This window comes from Pongo abelii, chromosome 3 (assembly GCF_028885655.2).
Source record: "Pongo abelii isolate AG06213 chromosome 3, NHGRI_mPonAbe1-v2.0_pri, whole genome shotgun sequence".
Lineage (NCBI taxonomy): Eukaryota > Metazoa > Chordata > Mammalia > Primates > Hominidae > Pongo > Pongo abelii.
Genome location: NC_071988.2, coordinates 2,769,380 through 2,789,212, shown reverse-complemented (window position 1 = coordinate 2,789,212; position 19,833 = coordinate 2,769,380). Strand labels below are relative to the sequence as shown.

Below are 19,833 nucleotides of genomic sequence, written 5' to 3'. Positions count from 1 at the left end.
GGGGAGGGCGGGCTGCGCGGGGGGGGGGGGCGGGCTGCGCGGGGGAGGGGCGGGCTGCGCGGGGGAGGGGCGGGCTGCGCGGGGGAGGGGCGGGCTGCGCGGGGGGGGGGGCGGGCTGCGCGGGGGGGGGCGGGCTGCGCGGGGGGGGGCGGGCTGCGCGGGGGGGGGCGGGCTGCGCGGGGGGGGGCGGGCTGCGCGGGGGGGGGCGGGCTGCGCGGGGGGGGGCGGGGCCGGGCTGTTGTGGGTGGGCGGGGCCCACCGGGGAAAGTTCCGGGAAGGGCGGCAGCCGGCGGGGCCTGGGCGCGGAAGTTGCCGGCGGCCGCGCGGCCTCCCGGGCAGGCCTATAGCCATGTCCCGGGACCCGGGGTCGGGCGGCTGGGAGGGGGCCCCGCGCGCAGCCGCCGCGCTCTGCACCCTGTACCACGAGGCCGGACAGCGGCTGCGCCGCCTGCAGGACCAGCTCGCCGCCCGCGACGCCCTCATCGCTCGCCTCCGCGCCCGCCTGACCGCGCTGGAGGGGGACGCCGCGCCGTCCCTAGTGGACGCGCTGCTGGAGCAGGTTGCGCGCTTCCGGGAGCAGCTGCGGCGGCAGGAGGGCGGCGCCGCCGAGGCCCAGATGCGCCAGGTACGAGGGCGGGTACCAGAGGAGCTGCGGGCGCGAGAGTGCGTGTGGCGGCCGCCGGGTCCTGGGTGGGTGAGCGAGCGGGCCTCGGGTCCTGAGGGGTTGAGGGGCCGCCAGATCCTGGGGGTAAGGGAGTGCCGGGTCCTGGGGTGAGGAGGCCCCAGGTCCTGAGGGGTTGAGGAGCACCAGGTGCTGGAGGTGAGGGAGCACTGAGTTCTGGGGTGTGAGGGGTCCCTGGGGAGTGAGGGGGTGCCGGGTCCTGGGTGGGTGAGCGGGGCCCGGGTCCTGAGGGGTTGAGGGGGTGCCGGGTCCTGGGGGTGAGGGGGTGCCGGGTCCTGGGGGTGAGGGGGTGCCGGGTCCTGGGGGTGAGGGGGTGCCGGGTCCTGGGGGTGAGGGGCCACCGGGTCCTGGGAGTTGAAGGGGCCCCGGGTCCTGAGGGGTTGAGAGGGTACCAGATCCTGGGGTTGAGGGGCCACCAGGTCCTGGGGGTTGAGGGTGTACCGGGTCCTGGGGTTGAGCGGGCCTCGGGTCCTGAGGGGTTGAGGGGGTGCCGGGTCCTGGGGTTGAGGGGCCACCAGGTCCTGGGGGTTGAGGGGGTACCGGGTCCTGGGGTTGAGCGGGCCTCGGGTCCTGAGGGGTTGAGGGGGTGCCGGGTCCTGGGGCTGAGGGGCCACCAGGTCCTGGGGATTGAGGGGGTGCTGGGTCCTGGGGTTGGGGGGCACTGAGTTCTGGGGTGTGAGGGGTCCCTGGGGAGTGAGGGGGTGCTGGGTCCTGGGGGTGATAGGGCAACAGGTTCTGGGGGGTGAGGGGACCCCTGGGTCCTAGGGGAGAGAGGGGGACCAGGTCCTGAGTGGGATAAGGGGACACCACGGGCTGAGGTGTGCTGGGTCCTGGGGGGTTTGAGGCGTCACCAGGTCGTGGTGGAGGTGAGGGGGCTCTGGGTCCTGGGGGGTGAGGGTGCAAGGTTCTGAAGGGGATAAGGGAATGCTGGATCCTGGGGGGTTGGGAGGGCACTGGGTCCTGGGGGGATGGTGAGGAGGCACTGGGTTCTGAGGAAGGGGGGTTGGTGCAGTTCTTGGGTTGTGTGTGTGTGGTGTATGTTCAGGTTGGCTCTTAGGGGTATTTTGAGGTTCGTGTGTGGGAACACATTCTGAGGGGTGTGTGTGTGTGTGTGTGTGTGTATTGTGTATGTTCCGGTTGGTTCTTAGGGGTGTTTTGAAGTGTGTGTGCGGGAGACACATTCTGAGGGGTGTGTATGGTGTGTGTACGCACGCGTGTGTGTCTTGGGTCCAAGGTCAGTGTACTCATATTGTGTTCTAGAGTCCCTTCCAGCCCTCACCCGTGCGTGTGGCTTTCACTAGTGGCGCTTCAACTCTATGCTGGGAGCAATGGCAAATGCAGCCCGTGTCTGATAATGGACACAAATCCTAGGCTGGGTGCAGTGGCTCACGCCTGTAATCCCAGTACTTTGGGAGGCAAGGTGGGCAGATGGCCTGAGCCCAGGAGTTCGAGACAAGCCTGAGCAACATGGTGAAACCCTGTCTACAAAAAGTACAAAAAATTAGCCGGGCATCGTGGCGTGTGCCTGTGCTCCCAGCCACTAGGGAGGCTTAGGTGGGTGGGAGGATCACTTGAGCCTGGGAGGCAGAGGTTGCAGTGAGCCAAGATCGCACCACTGCACTCCAACCTGGGTGACAAAGTGAGACCTTGTCTGAAAAAATTAAATTAAAAATGGACACAAGGGGCCGGGCGCAGTGGCTCAGGCCTGTAATCCCAGCACTTTGGGAGGCCAAGGCGGCTGGATCACGAGGTCAGGAGATCGAGACCATCCTGGCTAACATGGTGAAAACCCATCTCTACTAAAAATACAAAAAATTAGCTGGGCGTGGTGGCGGGCGCCTGTAGTCCCAGCTACTTGGGAGGCGGAGGCAGGAGAATGACATGAACCCGGGAGGCAGCGCTTGCAGTGAGCCGAGATTGTACCACTGCACTCCAGCCTGGGCGACAGAGCCAGACTCTGTCTCAAAAAAAAAAAAAAAAAAAGACACAAATCCTAACTTTCTTCTCTTTGTCCTTGTCTATGATGTTTATGTCTGTTTTTAATGATAAACTATAAGCAGCACAACAGCAGGATAAGTAACAGTTTTTTGTGCAATAGTATTTGCAAGCATCTGAAACATTCGGTGAGCTCTGGCATCTGTTATTCCATTTGATTCATGGTTATTATCCTAGTTTTCCCAGGAAAGAAACTAAGCCTGCAAAGGCAGTAGTCTGTGAAAGACAGTTTTTGTCTCCAGGGTTGTCCCCACAGCCTGATTTTAGAGAGAAAAAGAAACATGTCTTTTAAAAAAAAATTATAAAACAATTTTGAATATCTGAAAAATAAAGAATAAAATAGCCGCTGTAATCCCACAGTGCAGGGATGACTAGTGTTAATCTCTTGGCATGCCTTCTTCCTGTTTTTCCTCTGTGTATACGATGTGTGTACACTTGGCATGGTTGTTTTCATGCTGTGTATACAGTTCTACTTAATATTAGGTTGTCAGTACCTACATCATTTAACATACTTTCAGCAGCCAGTGTCTCCCCTGTTCCACTCTGTCCCTCTTTCTGGAAGGTACATCCTGACTCACTAGAGCAGAAGGGAAGTTTAGAGGTCACCTGGTCTGCACCAACAGGTTTTAGAGTTGTGGATGCCAGGAGCCCCAGATAAGTACAGACCAAGGACCAGGAGGGATACTCTAAAGTCATCTCCAGAATGTTGGTGGGACAGAGGAGGCAGGGACCTTAAAACCAGAGCAGTATACTTGCAGTCTTGTGGCCATTGGTGTTCAGCTCACATCTGTTCCCCGGTGTCCTATGTGTCTGGCCACTCACCAAGCAGCTTATTGCAGCTTCCTGGTAGCCTCAGATAGAATTAGTTCTGTGGTCCCAGTATTACTGGCCCTGGTCCTGTCTTCCCAACATGTAAGCATGTAGGTTTTGTTTTGGGATTTTTATTTTTATTTTTTTTGAGACAAGGTCTCTGTTACCCAGGCTGGAGTGCAGTGGCACAAACATGGCTCACTGCGGCCTCAACCTCCTGGGCTTACGTGATCCTCCTGCCTCAGCCTCCCATATAGCTGGGACCACAGGACTGTGCCATCACACCTGGCTAATTTTGTTTATTTTTTTTTGTAGAGACGGGATCTTGCTGTATCGCCCAGGCTGGTCTAGAACTCCTTTCTTCAAGTGATCCTCTTGCCTTGGCCTCCCAAAGTGCTGGGATTACAGGCATGAGCCACCATGCCCAGCATGGGATTTTTAATTATTTAAGGAACATTTTAATGATTTAGTTTTGTTTGTTTTTTGTTGTTTTTTTTTTTTTTTTTTTTTAGAGACAGGGTCTTGGTCTGTGACACTGCCACCTAGGCTGGAATGCCTTGGGGCCATCGTAGCTCACTGTAACCTTGAACTCCTGGGCTCAACCAGCCCTCCCATCACAGCCTCCCGAGTGTCTAGGACTATAGGCGAAGAGCCTACCACAAGGACTATGAGCCACCACACCTGGCTAACTTTTTAAGTTTTTGTAGAGAAGGGGTCTCATGATGTTGCCCAGGCTGGTCTCAAACTCCTGGCATCCAGGGATCCTCCTGTCTCAGCCTCCCAAAGTGCTGGTATTACAGGCATGAGCCACTGTGCCTGGCCTTATCTGGTATTTTATGCAAGTACATATTTATTGCTCATCCCAACATTCAATCCGAGGTCAGTCACGGAACCTGTGGAAGAATGGAGAGGTCTGTCACCTCCTGCAGGCCCTGGGTTCACTGAGGTGGCAGTGCAGAGTTAAAGACACAGCAGGAAGCAAGCCGTTGTTAGGTTGCTCTCATCTATGGCCATGTTAGTGAGCCCATTAGGAGCAGGAACCCTGGACCAATAGGGACTGAGGGCTCCCAGAGAGAGTGCTGAGGCTCAGGGTGTGAAGGAGCTGACCAGTGCATCTGTGATCAAGCTGTGGTCAGTGTGTGATGGGGCAAGATCAGGCCAGAGAATTGTGGTCCTCAGTGCAGCCACAGCTGGACTTGAGACCTTACCTCATCTGTAACACAAGGCCTGAGTGGATAACTTTACAAAGCCCCTCCAGTTAATACTTTCTGGAATAATGGCACCAATTCATTGTGCAACCTAGTCCTGCCCAACCCCATCGTGTCACCACTCTAGGGACCAGCTTCATAGGCTTTGCCTGGTCCTGGCGTATCAGCCTCCTTTCCCTTCCAGCTTAGCTTAGCTTTGCTTTGCTTGTTTTCTTGGCTCTTTCTTTTCTCTTCTCTTCTTTTCTTTCTTTCCTTCCTTGTTCCTTTTTCTTTTTTTTTAAACTGAGTCTTGCTCTGTCGCCAGGCTGGAGTGCAGTGGCGGGATCTTGGTTCAGTGCAACCTCCACCTCCCGGGTTCAAGCGATTCTCCTGCCTCAGCCTCCCGAGTAGCTGGGACTACAGGCGCCCACCAGCACGCCTGGCTAATTTTTTGTATCTTTAGTAGAGACGGGGTTTCACCATGTTGGCCAGGCTGGTCTTGAACTCCTGACCTCGTGACCCACCCGCCTCAGCCTCCCAAAGTGCTGGGATTGCAGGCGTGAGCCACCGCCCCGGGCCACCTTCCTGGTTCCTTTCTTTCTTCTTTTCCCCTCCCCTCCCCTCCCTTCCCCTCCCCTCCCCTCTTTTTGACAGGGTCACTCTGTTGCCCAGGCTGGAGTGCAGTAGCACGATCATAGCTCACTGCAGCCTTGACCTCCTGGGCTTAAGTGATCCTCCTGTCTCAGCCTCCTGAGTAGCTGGGACTACAGGCGCCCACCACCATGCCTGCATGTTTTTCATATTTTTTGTAGAGACAGGGTCTTGCCATGTTGCCCAGGCTAGTCCCAACCCTTGGGCTCAAGTGATCCTCCCATCTTGGCCTCCCAAAGTGCTGGGATTACAGGCTTGGGGAGAATACACTTCTGTTGTTTAAGACACCAAGTTTGTGATACTTTGTTGCAGCAGTGCTGAAAGCCAAGAGGCCACTGAGCTGCTTATTTTTAAGGCCAATCCACAAGACTAATAGAGCTGTTTACACTTTTGTGTTCTGAGCGTGGAGCTGTGGAGTTGTGGGTCCCAGCGACAGGCTTTCCTGAGAGATGTCAGCCCAGTCGCTGACTAGTCTATGTGTTGTGCCTGTGTGTGTGGAGCCACAACTCCAGCATGTACCTTGTTTTCTGACCACAGTGGTAGAGGTGCTGTTGTGTCCTAAGAACTGTTACTAACTGGACAAGGCACTCAGACAGATAAACCAGCACAAATCTCTGCAACTTCAGAGCCAGTGACAAATTCCAGAAGCCCGGGGGCTGGAGGGGTCTTGGGGCCCTCATGCTGCTGAGGAGAGGATGAGTGGGGCAGCCCTTTGCAGGGTTGGCCCGTCCCCACGGGTTGAGCATAGAGCCTGGGTCCTGATCTGTCTCTGTATGGCCCAGTCTTATTCCCATTTACTGGGCATCTGTGTGGGGCTTGGCTCAGTGTTGAGTACTAGGATGTGGAGGCAAGAGAGAGCCACGCCCTCAGGATCTGCGAGCTGTGGACATGCTGCCCTACTGTTTGTGGAGCTGTTTGTTTCTCCTACTGTCAGCATTTGACCAACGCAGGAAGGAGGCTCCGAAATCAGATTTTACCTGGGCACAGTGACCCCTGCTGAGGCAGGAGGAGGACTGCTTGAGGCCAGGAGTTCAAGACCAGCCTAGGCAACATAGCCACACCCTGTCTCTATTAAAAAAAAAAAAACCAGACGTCAGCTTTTGCCCAAAGTCCTTTATCCCTGAAGAGGGTCTCACTGTCACCCAGGCTAGAGTGCAGTGGCAGCATCACAGCACACTGCAGCCTTGACCTCGAGCCCATGGTCCCAGCTATTCGGGAGGTTGAGGCGGGAGGATCATTTGGGCCCAAGAGTTCAAGGCTTCGGTGAGCTATGATTATGCCACTGTACTGCAGCCTCAGTGTCAGAGCGAGACCCTGTCTCTAAAATAATAATAATAATAATCATAATCAGGGTTCTCACAGTAATAGGGCTTAGTATTTTGTTCCATTGTGAAGAGAACATTCTAGGTTCCTGGTCTCTGTCCCTTCTCACCTCAAGTACTAGAGACAGAGGCTGGACCCTTCTCCTGCCACTTCTGGGGGAAGCTTGGGCTCCTCCCTGACTTTTCTGAAACTGTTTCTTCACTTGTGGGATGGACTAGTTGAGCCTGCTTCACCTCCTTCATGTCATGTACTGTTTATTTTGGAGGATTCTTTGAAAATGGAAAAGCACAAATTTAAGGCCAGGTATTAAAAAATTGTCAGGTCAGATGTGGTGGCTCAAGCCTGTAATCCCAGCACTTTGGGAGGCTGAGGCAGGCGGATCACTCAAGTCCAGGACCAGCCTGGGCAACATGGTGAAACCTTGTCTCTACAAAAAATACAGAAATTAGCCAGGTACGGTGGCATGCACTTGTAATCCAACTACTTAGGGTGCTGAGGCAAGAGGATCACTTGAGTCTGGGAGGTGGAGGCTACAGTGAACCATGATGGTACCACTGTACTCCAGCCTGGGTGACAGGGCGAGACCCTGTCTCAAAAAAAAATTGTCATTTTAAGAACCTTTTTCAATTCTTTAAGAAGTAATTGGGGTTAAGTGTGTTAATTTCCTAGAGCTGCTGTAACAAAGTAACACAAACTGGGGGGCTTCAAGCAACAGAAATTTAATCTTTCACAGTTCTAGAGGCCAGAAGCCGGAAACCAAGGCATGGGCTCTCTCTCAAGGTTCTAGGGAAGGACCCTTCCTCACCTCTTCAGCTTCCTGTGGGGGCCACCAATCCTTGGTGTTCCTTGGCCTTTATCCACAGGACAAGACGTCACTCCTATCTTTGTTGTCACATGGCCTTCTTCTCTCTGTGTGTCTGTCCAGACTTCCGTCTTCTTATAAGGACACCAGTCCTGTCCTAATCCGGTTTGTCCTCACCTTAACTAATTACATCTGCAAAGACCTTATCTCTAAGTAAGGTTTCATTCCCAGATACCAGGGAATGGGAGGTTTGGTTGTGGACATCTTTTTGGGGTTACCCACCACAGTGGAATTTCTACCTTTCCTATCAAAAAAGTGCTTGGAATTGCCACTTTGATAATTGGATGATAACTGGGTGTGGTGGCTTGAGCCTGTAGTCCCAGCTATTCAGGAGGCTGAGGTGGGAGGATTTGCTTGAGCCTAGGAGTCTAAGACCAGCCTGGGCTATATATAGCGAGACCCTCATCTCAAAAAAACATTTTGATGATATGAAATCTAAAATTATGAACTTGCTTGTGAAAATAGAATTTGGCGGGGCGTGGTGGCTCACACCTGTCATCCTAGCACTTTGGGAAGCCAAGGCGGGTGGATCTCTTGAGTCCAGGAGTTCAAGACCAGCCTGAGCATCACAGCAAGACCCTGTCTCTACCAAATACAAAAAAGTTAACCAGGCACACTGGCACGTGCCTGTAGTCCCAGCTACTCAGGTTAGGATGGAGAATCGCTTGGGCCTGGGGAGGTTGAGGCTGCAGTGAGCCATGATTGTGCCACTGCACTCCAGCCTGGGTAACAGTGAGACCCTGCCTCAAAAAAAAAAAAAAAAAAAAAAAAAAAGGCTGGGCGCAGTGGCTCACCCCTATAATCCCAGTACTTTGGGAGGCCGATGTGGGCAGATCATCTGAGGTCAGGAATTCGAGACTAGCCTGGCCCACATGGTGAAACCCCATCTCTACTAAAAATACAAAAATTGGGTCAGGCGTGGCTCACGCCTGTGATCCCAGCACTTTGGGAGGCTGAGGTGGGCGGATGCCGAGGTGGGCGGATCATGAGGTCAGGAGATCGAGACCATCCTGGCTAACATGGTGAAACCCCATCTCTACTAAAAATAGAAAAAATTAGCTGGGCGTGGTGGAGCGTGCCTGTAGTCCCAGCTACTCGGAAGGCTGAGGCAGGAGAATGGCGTGAACCTCTGAGGCGGAGCTTGCAGTGAGCTGAGATCGCTCCACTGCACTCGAGCCTGGGCGACAGAGCGAGACTCCGTCTCAAAAAAAAAAAAAAAAATTTTTAGCTGGGCTTGGTGGTGGCGGGTGCCTATAATTCCAGCTACTGAGGAGGGTGAGGTGGGAGAATCGCTTGAACCTGGGAGGTGGAGGTTGCAGTGAGCCAAGATTGTGCCACTGCACTCCAGCCTGGGCAACAGAGTGAAACTCTGTCTCAAAAAAAAAAAAGTTAAGATGAAGTTTCAGAACAGAACATTGTAGGCTGAAAAACTCCAGAGTTAATAGTTCAAATGCCCGACTTCTGAGTGAGTAATTGTTAGTTCAAACACCCACCTTCTGAGTGAGTATGTTTGTGTCTGGTAATGGGGCATCCACGCCAGGATTGTTAGTTCAAACGCCTGACTTCTGAGTATGTTTGTGTCTAGTGATGGGGCATCCATGTCAGCTTTGTTTGTGTCTAGTGATGGGGCATCCACGCCAAGTCTCCTTTTGCTTTCTGAACATTTGCTCTTGACACTGCTTCTTTTAATTCAGTAAACTGTGCTTTTAAATCTTCCACTTAGGAAATTGAGAGGCTGACTGAGCGACTAGAAGAAAAAGAGAGGGAGATGCAGCAGCTGCTGAACCAGCCCCAACATGAGCGAGAGAAGGAAGTCGTCCTGCTACGGAGAAGCATGGCAGAAGGGGAGCGCGCCCGGGCCGCCAGTGACGTCCTGTGCCGCTCCTTGGCTAACGAGACCCATCAGCTGCAGAGGACGCTGACCGCCACCGCCCACATGTGTCAGCATCTGGCCAAGTGTCTGGATGAACGACAGCATGCACAAAGGAATGTGGGGGAGAGAAGTCCTGACCAGGTAGGCCACAGTGTAAGCAGAGTGTGGTGAAGACCCCTGTGTGCTGGGAGCATCGCCTACAGGCCCCTGATCACAGAGGTCGGGGGGCGCCCCAGAACCCACTTCTATTCTCAGTAACGAGAGTCAGCTGATGGGGCAAAGCTCGCTCATCCAAGGGTTTCTTTTAAAATGATGGAACATGCAAAATGTAATAGGAAAGCAGGCAGCCACCTCACTGCCCAGCACCAGGCCAGGTGGGAGATGGCACTTGGCTTTCATCTGCCTCAGCTGAGAATGAGGAGGAAGAGCTGAGGGTGGCAGAGCTGCCTGGAGGAAGTGTAGTCACATCCTCCATCTGAGGAAGCTGAAGCAGAGCCAGGTGGTACTGCTGGGGATGGGGAGTGCCTCCAGTTCCACACCCCAAACTCCTGGAAGGACCGTGAGTGCCCGCCTTCTTCAGGCTTAGTGTGTCTGAGTGCATCTAGGCACAGCTGGAACTGCCATCTCCAAAGCTGGCTTTAGGCATGTCCTTGCCAGCAGCATGGCCTCCCACAAGCTTGGAGACCTGGCTCAGGGCCACAGCCTCCTCATCATCAAAGCAAGTGCCAGGGGGCAGCGGCGCCAAGTGACAGTGAGAGCCAAAAAGGGTTCGCTGGACCTCCAGGATAGGCTGGATCTGGGCTGTAGCTCTCTGTGGGGTCTAGTGGGAGAGAGAAGGACTGTGGGAGTTTCAGCATCAGGAGAAACCAGGGGGCTCCTAGGCAGAAGAGTAGGGGAGCGGTGGCCCAAGGCATCTGTGTGCCAGGTGGTATGGGCCACTGTGAGCCAGGCACCTTCCATCTTGCTGGTGCTTGTGGTGGTCTGTGTGTGGCAGGCAGGGAAATGGAGGCACTCCGTGCACATCTCACCCAGGCTGAGGCCCCATCTCACTCACACTGCCGGGCACAGGGCCTCTCGCTCGGGTCCTTTCTAGGCAATTCTCTGAGGCAGCACCAAGGTTCATGCAGAAACACACGCGCTGGGATGTTCTGCGGCAGACAGTACATCCCACACCCATCAGCAGCTTCACCGAGGCGCCCACTGGGGAGAAGCTTGGTCTGAGAACTGCCCACCTCAGCTGGGTGGATTCCAGGTGGGGAACCTCAGAGGGGACACAGCTGCATTCAGGAACCAGAGGAAAAGTGCCGTCTGGGCGGAGGCAGGGTGTTCTGGTCTGATTTTGAGTCACTGTGTCCTTTCCCTCTGGGGATTTGAAAGGAGCCACACACAGTGTTGAGCCTGAGGCGGGGGTGGGGCCAGTGGCAGGGTAGGCCCTCATCACAGTCTCTAAATAAGTGTCACTTCTCAGCCCTGAACTCAGCTGAGTCACCCGGGGCTTCCCGGTGTAGGCTGCGTTAGGACATGCACTTCCTTTGTCATTCGAGGGGAATTCTCAAAAATTATGTCACTGAGATACAGTCAGAATTGTAGGGTACACACGAGTTTCAGGAGACTTTTCATTCAGCTCTGTAGTTGTTACTGGGGGTTGGTTTGGGTTGTGGCTTCCGTGACTCCTGACCCTGCGTGGGGCAGAGGTTAGATTGCTGTGTCCAGAATCACCTGGTTGAACCCAATTGTCTGCAGACAGGACAGCGTCATGGACTCCAAAGGAGGTAAGCAGGGTGCATGGCCAGGCCCCCCCTGGGCAGCTGGGGGCCCCCTCGCTGGAGATGCTCTAGTTTACAGTGGGATTCAGCTTCCTGCCTTCCCTGCAGTCTGTGATAATGGCAAATCTCTGGCAATGAGAAGACTTTATCGTGTCTGGCGTGCCAATCCCTGCAGACATTATGGCTTTAGAATATTTACATTCCAAATATTTAAAAGACAAACAGCTCAAACTGGTAGGTGGGACGGGATAAGGACAGTATCAAAGGTGGTGTGGCCTGAAGACCCTCCATCCGGGCTCTGGCCTGGGCCTGGTGGGGGTGGGCCTGGGCAGGGAGAAGGTGGTCCCTTGTCCCTACTTTGCTTCTCTACCAAATGAATGATCACTACCTGCTGCATTGGGGGACACAGTGATAATCTGTAGCCTCAGCCTCTGAGTCCAGTTTTCTCCCCTCTTGCTGTATGTGACAGAGTGTCTTCTCTCTGTCCCTTCCTCATGCAGTCAGAACATACAGGTGGGCACACCTCTGTCCAGAGTGTTATTGAGAAGTTGCAGGAAGAAAATCGACTGTTAAAACAGAAGGTGACTCACGTGAGTGTCTTTCACATTTTGTTTGAGAAGAACACACGGCTTACAAACTGTAAGTGAGGGTTCTTTCCTTGGCTGATGCCCAGAGGTTGCCCCCCGCCCTCTGGCCACTAAGACTAGATACACACAGTCGCTAGAGACTGGACTTGTTTGCTTAAAACGACGTACAGGACATGTCCTGTTCATCTCCATGTCCCTAAAATTAATCCACAAGTCAGTAAAGGAGATGCAAGAGTTAGCAGCAGGAGGTCCATTTTCTAAGACAGCAAAGCTGCACCGAGTCCACCTCCGTTTATGCTGTTTGCGTACGGGTGTCATCACGGTGCCTCAGGATTCTCTAGCGGGCCTAGTGTCTGCTCTCTACAAAACAGGGAGGGGCAGCTTCTATTTAAGAGGAAGCTCTCACTCAGCGAATCACTGCTAATACATAGTTCACACTGGGTGCTGGCTTGAGCGGCTTTGTCAGCTGACTTCACTGTGAGCTTTCTGGCTCCACCTCTTCAGGTTGAAGACCTCAATGCCAAGTGGCAGCGCTATGACGCCAGCAGGGACGAATACGTGAGGGGGCTCCATGCACAGCTCAGGGGGCTGCAGATCCCCCACGAGCCCGAGCTGATGAGGAAGGAGATCTCCCGGCTCAACAGACAGTTGGAAGAGAAAATAAATGACTGTGCCGAAGTGAAGCAGGAGCTGGCGGCCTCCAGGACGGCGCGGGATGCTGCGCTGGAGCGGGTGCAGATGCTGGAACAGCAGGTGTCTGTCCCTCGGGCTCCGGACGGCACCGACCAGATGTCTGCTGGCCGGTGGTAGCTGAGATCATGGGACAGGCTGGGCTGAAGCCTTGGTGGCACTGAGCGGGCAGTGGTCACGGTGGGGACGCTTCCTCCTTCCTTGAGCAGAAATGTGTGTCTCGCCTCTCCTCAGATTCTCGCTTACAAGGATGACTTCATGTCAGAAAGGGCCGATCGGGAACGGGCTCAAAGTAGGATTCAAGAACTGGAGGAAAAGGTCACCTCTTTGCTGCACCAGGTGTCCTGGAGACAGGTAGAGTATGAGGGCGTTTTTCTTCCTGCTTAGGGTTAGTGTTTTTGTTTCTCTTCTCATGAGATTAGAGCCCTTCTGTGTCTGCCAAGGCCCTGACTTGCTGGTGATGAGGGCTGTGGTGGGCCCCTCCCTGCTCTGGGGAGAGCCACCTGGCCTGGTACCTGGGCGTGGTCGTGGAAAGCCTCCCTGTTACACTGTTTAGTTATGGAGGAGGCTGGCATGGCGGCCTGTCTTAGCAGAGGTGGCTGTCCTCAGGGCCCGTCCGCCACTGTCATGCAGTCAGAGAGAGCATGTCTCGGGCCTCAAAGTGTGAGCTCCCTACATGTCCTGACCTGTCTGTGAGGCGGGAACCCCGCTTACCTTGTCATGTAGATGTGATGGCCCCTGGGTGTCCAGTAACATCCCCAGCTCAGCCTGGCACATGGAGCTGGGCCTTGCAGGCCACGGGCCCCTCACCCCACCCCTGAGCTCAGTGCTTTTCCTACTATGGGGTACCTTGAGGGAGGCCTGGCATGAATGGGAACCCATGAAGTTCCTCAGTGTATGACCCATGGCCTCTTCCTTCTCCTCACTGACTTGTGCTCTGCAATAATCCAGGAGAAGTTTGTTTATTTAGCTCCTCATCAAGTACCTAACACACTTTTGGCCCTGGGAATAGCCTGGGCCCCACTCAAAGGGCTTCCTCTCCTGGCACAGACTGAACAGTAGTGATGCCTCTTGAGAATCGATGCGTCCCGGGCTGGAGCCGGGATGCCAACCGTGTTTCAGGGTGTGAACAGGGACCCTGGGGCTGTGAGGCCACCCCCACTGCCCTGTTCCAAGCAGCCACTGGGCCTTAGTGGTTTCTGCTTCTCCTCTGCATGAAGGGACAGGAGAGTCATGGTGGACACTTTTTCTAACACACCCTGGGACTAAGTCCGCAGCAGAGGGCTGGCCACAGGCAGCAGTTTGTACTCGTGCATGGAGGAGGAACCTGGCGGGGGACTGTGTCTCCCTGCATTAAGTTCACAGGCTGACAAGGAGGCACTGGAGGCTTCACCAGCCACAGCAGGCCCTGCCTTAAGCCCCTGCCCAGCCCTCGCAGCCTTCTTGGTATCACCGAATGGAGTGTGTGGGCAGCTCCCCATCCCCCAATTTCGGATTCTCCTAAGTCCCTGGCACAGGGATTCTTCAGCATGTCCCCTGGGCAGGAATGGGAACATCTTGCAACAGAACTACATGTGGGTTTTCCTGGGATATGGTTTTGCCTGTGGTTTTTCTGGCCTTCATGAATTCAAGGAAGCATGTGATTTGGATTCAAGGATCACTGTTGGTACAATCGTGAGGATGGTCTCAGGCCGCCTCTCAAAGATTTCGGACCAGATGAACTGGTTCCAGACTTGCAGGCCCGGATTCTTACCCCAAGGGTAAAGTTTCTGGTGGGGCCTGCAGACCTTATACTAAGTGGCCTCTGGGTCCCTTTCAACAGTAGCGTGTGGCCCCTCGAGGGTTGCTCAGTCCCTAGATGGCACAGCCAGGGACAGTGGTGCTGAAGACATGGGTGATAAGCTGTAGTCCCACTGGGGAAAGTCCACATTCAGACAGGAAGTGAAAGCACCAAGGCCTGCTGGAATGAAGTTCCCAGGCAAGCAGTGAGGGCCACAGGCTGCGGTGCTTCAGGACGGATGTTTGGAGAACACGTGCCAGGTCGTGCCAAGTGGTTGGTGGGGCCAAGCCAGGGACACATCTTGCTGCTACTGAAGTACCCCCTGAGCCCCAGAGTGCTCAGCACCCCCAAGCCCCATAGAGGAGGTGCAGAGTAGGGTTGGGACTCAGTTTGCCCAGCTCCCCACCAGAGGCTCCGCCACCTCCACTCCGTGGTGGTGCCTGGGCCACGTCATCAGGGCCACCTTCTCAGTCGGGTCTCTTAGGGCCGATGGGTCCAACTGAACAGGACTTCCACCAAGGGGTTGGGGAGTGGACCACGCTAGGGCCTATTTCTTCATGAGCACATGAGGGAGTGTGTGTGTGATCTCCTCAGTCATTCACTGAGCACCCCCTTGTCTGGGCTCTGGGGCGCAGCAGGAAGCAAAGTGAGGGACTGAAGTTCCGCTCAGGGATAGATGAAGTGCCTCTAGTTGCTGGAACCTGAGACCCGGCTTTGTGACCTTCAGCACAGCCCACATAAATAGACCCTTGCCTTTTCTCCAGGATTCTCGAGAGCCAGACGCCCGCCGGATTCACGCTGGGAGCAAAACTGCCAAGTACTTGGCCACCGATGCATTAGAGCTTATGGTGCCTGGTGGCTGGAGGCCTGGGACTGGGTCCCAGCAGCTGGAACCCCCTGCAGAGGGCGGGCATCCTGGCGCGGCCCAGAGAGGCCAGGGGGACCTTCAGTGCCCTCACTGCCTGCAGTGCTTCAGTGACGAGCAAGGTGAAGAGCTCCTCAGGCATGTGGCCGAGTGCTGCCAGTGATGGAGACTCACCCGTGCCCTTGGGATCCCCTGGCCCGGCGCAGCTGCCCTCAGGGACAGGGTGGGTGCTCTCAGATGCCATGGGTTGAGCTCTACTGAGAGCCAAGGCCCCTAGAATAGATGCGGGGCACTGTGATCACTCACTTTGGTCCCTTTGGCTATGGAACAGGCTGGGTCACAGGGAACTGCCAGTGAGGCTGGAGGCTGGAGGTGGAGATGGGGTCAGGAACATCTGGCAGAGGGAGGTCCCAGTCTGTGTCTCCATCAGGCTGAAGCCAGAGCAATCTGGTGCTAGCGTGCCGGCCCCTCCCCCAGCCTGCACCCGGGTATGCCACAGCTTGCCAGAAAGGGGTGGCTACCTATAGGAGTCACTTGTATGGTCCCCAGGGTGGGAGCCCCATCCTGTTCTATGGAATAAAGTGTCTCCTCTCTGCCTTGAACCATTCAAATGGAGTATTGCAGCTGCACATCACACTAGGGTGGCCACCCCCGCCATTGCGAGCCACATGTCTGCACTGAGAAACAGCATTGCAGTAGCATTTGTCATCTATCTGGAAGTTAAAGCACACTTATTTTATTCACCTATTTTTATAATAAACATTCTTGCTACTGTGACTGCTGTGAGAATTTGTGTTGGAAGCTGGGGTGCAGGGACTGAGCAGTATTTACAGCAGCTGGCATGGGAAAACACTCCTGCTGTTGCCTTCTGCCAGGGCACCAAGACAAGGGGGTCAGTGGGAGCCTGGCTGTATTAGGGTTCTCTAGAGGGACAGAACTAATGGAACAGATAGATATATAAAGGGGAGTGTGTTAAGTATTAACTCACACGATCACAAGTTCCCACAATAGGCCGTCTGCAGGCTGAGGAACAAGGAGAGCCAGTTCCGAGTTCCAAAACTGAAGAACTTGGGAGTCCTATGTTCAAGGGCAGGAAGCATCCAGCACGGAGCAAGATGTAGGCTGGGAGGCCAGGCCAGTCTCTCCTTTCACATTTTTCTGTCTGCTTATATTCTGGCTGCACTGGCCGCTGATTAGATGGTGCCCACCCAGATTGAGGGTGGATCTGCCTTCCCCAGCCCACTGACTCAAATGTTAATCTCCTTGGCAACACCCTCACAGACACACCCAGGATCAACACTTCCTATCCTTCAATCAAGTTGACACTCAGTATTAACCATCACAAGTCCACCCCTTGTCAACTTGAACCCATACATATTCCTGAGATAATAATCTTCAAATAAAGACAAAAATAAAGTCACAGTTATGCCTAACATAATACAACTATCCTTCATACAACCGGAAACGCACCCATCCCCAACCCAAATACTATTTATTACATAAAGGTAACAATACTTTTTGTTTTTTGAAACGGAGTTTCACTCGTTCCCCAGGCTGGAGTGCAGTGGTGTGATCTCGGCTCAGCTCACTGCAACCTCTGCCTCCCAGGTTCAAGTGATTCTCCCACCTCAGGCTCCCGATTAGCTAGGATTACAGGTGCCCGCCACCATGCCCGGCTAATTTTTGTATTTTTAGTAGAGACGGGGTTTCACCATGTTGGCCAGGCTGGTTTCGAACTCCTGACGTCAGGTGATCCGCCTGCCTCTGCCTCCCAGAGTGCTGGGATTACAGGCGTGAGCCACTGCGCCCGGCCAAGGTGACAGTCCTTAAATGCTGATGTGAAGTCAATAAATCTTATGTCACACGATAAAGGAGAAAGGAAATAAAATGAAGAGATTTTCTTAGTACTGGTGTATACATGCACAAACGTTTTTTATCAAAAGGAGGAAATACAGCAATTACAGTCCTGGTTTCTGCAGCTGGTCATGCGGTTGTAGCCGTTATTGATGACTACCTTTTTCTACTCCCCATTCTGTGTTCCCTTTGCCTTCAGCAAGCACCTCAGCAGGTTGTGGTTTTTTTCTTGGTGGAGTGACCCAAACCTTCATTCCTGATTTGTAGTCCTGCCTGGATTGGACTGTTGTAGTTTCCCATTGACCTTAATCACAGGGCATGATAATACTAAGAGATGCCCTAATGGATCTCCTGTATTCCATGCATACTCTTCCTTACCTCCGTTGTGGAGTAAGAGACTAATTCCACCTTTTTTTTTTTTTGAGATGGAGTCTCGCTCTGTCGCCCAGGCTGGAGTGCAGTGGTGCAATCTCAGCTCACTGCAAGCTCCGCCTCATGGGTTCACGCCATTCTCCTGCCTCAGCCTCCCGAGTAGCTGGGACTACAGGTGCCTGCCACCATGCCTGGCTAATGTTTTGTATTTTGTATAGTAGAGACGGGGTTTCACCGTGTTAGCCAGGATGGTCTCGATCTCCTGACTTCGTGATCCGCCCGCGTTGGCCTCCCAAAATGCTGGGATTACAGGCGTGAGCCACTGCGCCCGGCCGAAACTGATTCCATCTTGATAGTCTAGATCAATCACTCCAGCCAACACCGTAACTCCTTCTTAGCCTGTTGACTTAAAGGTAGGAGGAGCCCAGAGTGTCCAGGTGGCAATCTTAACTTCTAGCTTAATGGAACAGTTGTGTCTCCTGGTGGCAGCGTTCCTCCCTCTGGAACTAAGACCTCTAGGCCAGCAGACCATAATGTCGTGGGAACAGGAAGCAAACATTTTGCTAGTGGATCACTAGGGGTGATGGTGAGTGGTGGTGCCACTTCCACTTCAGTGCCTTGATTCCTGGACCCGTGAAACCTGGCTAAGGGAGAAACAATATCATATATTGGATGCTGATTCAGAGCATACATGGCCTTCTGGAGAACTTTGCCCTAACCCTGCAAAGTATTGTCACCTAGTTGGTGGTGTAATTGTGACTTCAAAAGGCCATTCCACCGTTCTATCAATCCAGCTGCTTCAGAATGATGGGGAACGTGGTAAGATAGTGAATTCCATGAGCATGAGCCCACTGCCACACTTCTGTAGCTGTAAAGTGAGTGCCTTGGTCAGAGGCAATGCTGTGTGGAACACCATGATGGTGGATGAGGCATTCCGTTGAGTCCATGGATGGTAGTCTTAGCAGAAGCACTGCGTGCAGGATAGACAAACCCACATCAGGAGTAAGTGTCTTATTCCGGTGAGTACAAACCTCTGCCCTTTCCATAATGGAAGAGGTCCAATATAATCGACCTGCCACCAGGTAGCTGGCTGATCACCCTGAGGAATGGTGCCATATTGAGGCTCAGTGTTAGTCTCTGCTGCTGCCAAATTGGGCACTCAGCAGTGGCTGTAGACAGGTCAGCCTTGGCAAGTGGAGGTCCATGTTGCTGAATCTCCATGTGTAATCTCCATCCCTGCCACCATGGCCACTCTGTTTATGGGCCCATTGGGCGATGATGGGTGGCTGGAGAAAGAGGCTGAGTGGTGTCCACAGAAGAGGTCATCCTACCCACTTGATTATTAAAATCCTCCTCTGCTGAGGTCATCTGTTGGTGAGCACTCACAGGGGATACAAATATCTTCAGTTTTTGACCACTCGGAGAGGTCCATCCACATACCTCTTCTCCAAACTTGTCACCAATTTTCCAATCATGCTTCTTTCAAGCCCCTGACCATTGTCTTCCAAGCCCATTCTTCCAGGCCCCATCCAGGCAAACATTGTCTACAGCCCATGAATCAGTACATAATCACACACCTGGCCATTTCTCCTCCCATGCAAAGTGCACAACCAGATGCACCGCTCCAAGTTCTGCCCACTGGGAAGATTTACCTTCACTGCTGTCCTTCAGGGATGTCCTAAAAAGAGGCTGTACTGCTGCAGCTGTCCACTTTTGGGTGGTGCCTGCATATCGTGCAGAAGCATCTGTGAACCAAGCCCTAGTCTTCTCTTCCTTTGTCCACTGATCATAGGGAACTCCCCATGAGGCCATGGGTGCAGGCTGGGGGAGAGCAGGCAGGGTGGCAGGAGTGGAGACTATGGGCATTTGAGCCACATCCTCATGTAACTTGCTTGTGCCTTCAGGACCTGCTCGAGCCCAATCGCATATACACTTCTCTGTGATGATGGAATGCTGCTGTGCACGACCTACTTTATGGTGATGGTTCAGAAAGCACCCAGTTCATGAGGGGCAGTTCAGGTCACATGGTGACTTCATGACCCATAGTCAAACGTTCAGTTTCCACCAAAGCCCAGTAACAGGCCAAGAGCTGTCTCTCAAAAGGAGAACAGTTATCTGCAGAAGATGGCGGGGCCATCTTCTCCAGATCCTACAGGCCTCCGCTGTGATTCACCTATGGGGGCCTGCCAAAGGCTCCAAACAGCATCCCTATCTGCTACTGACACCTCAAGCACCATTGGATCTGCTGGGTCATATGGCCCAAGTGGCAGAGCGGCTTGCACAGCAGCCTGAACCTGTTGCAGAGCCTTCTCCTGTTCTGGACACCACTCAAAATTGGCAGCCTCTTGGGTCACTAGATAAATGGGCTGGAGTAACACATCTAAGTGAGGAATGTGTTGTCACCAAAATCCAAATAGAACCACTAAGCATTGTGGCTCTTCTTGGTTGTAGAAGGGACCAAATGAGGCAACTTATCCTTCACCTTGGAAGGAATATCTTGACAGGCCCCACATCACTGGAGCCTTAGAAATTTTAC

The 19,833-nt window shown here is 53.7% G+C and overlaps 1 protein-coding gene across 2 annotated transcripts; it reads left to right on the top strand.

Annotated features, from left to right (window-relative positions):
- Positions 1 to 256: 256 nt before the first annotated feature.
- TNIP2 (TNFAIP3 interacting protein 2) lies at positions 257 to 15,848 on the top strand. 2 transcript variants are annotated; one of them, XM_024246350.3, is made up of 6 exons: positions 257 to 625; positions 9,234 to 9,524; positions 11,650 to 11,739; positions 12,241 to 12,489; positions 12,661 to 12,780; positions 14,971 to 15,848. In XM_024246350.3, the coding sequence occupies exons 1-6, from the start codon at positions 350 to 352 to the stop codon at positions 15,232 to 15,234; spliced, it is 1,290 nt and encodes a 429-aa protein (XP_024102118.2). In that variant the 5' UTR covers positions 257 to 349; the 3' UTR covers positions 15,235 to 15,848. The 2 variants fall into 2 exon arrangements, with proteins under 2 accessions (XP_024102118.2, XP_054410894.2); XM_054554919.2 differs by having other exon boundaries at positions 289 to 690.
- Positions 15,849 to 19,833: the final 3,985 nt, after the last annotated feature.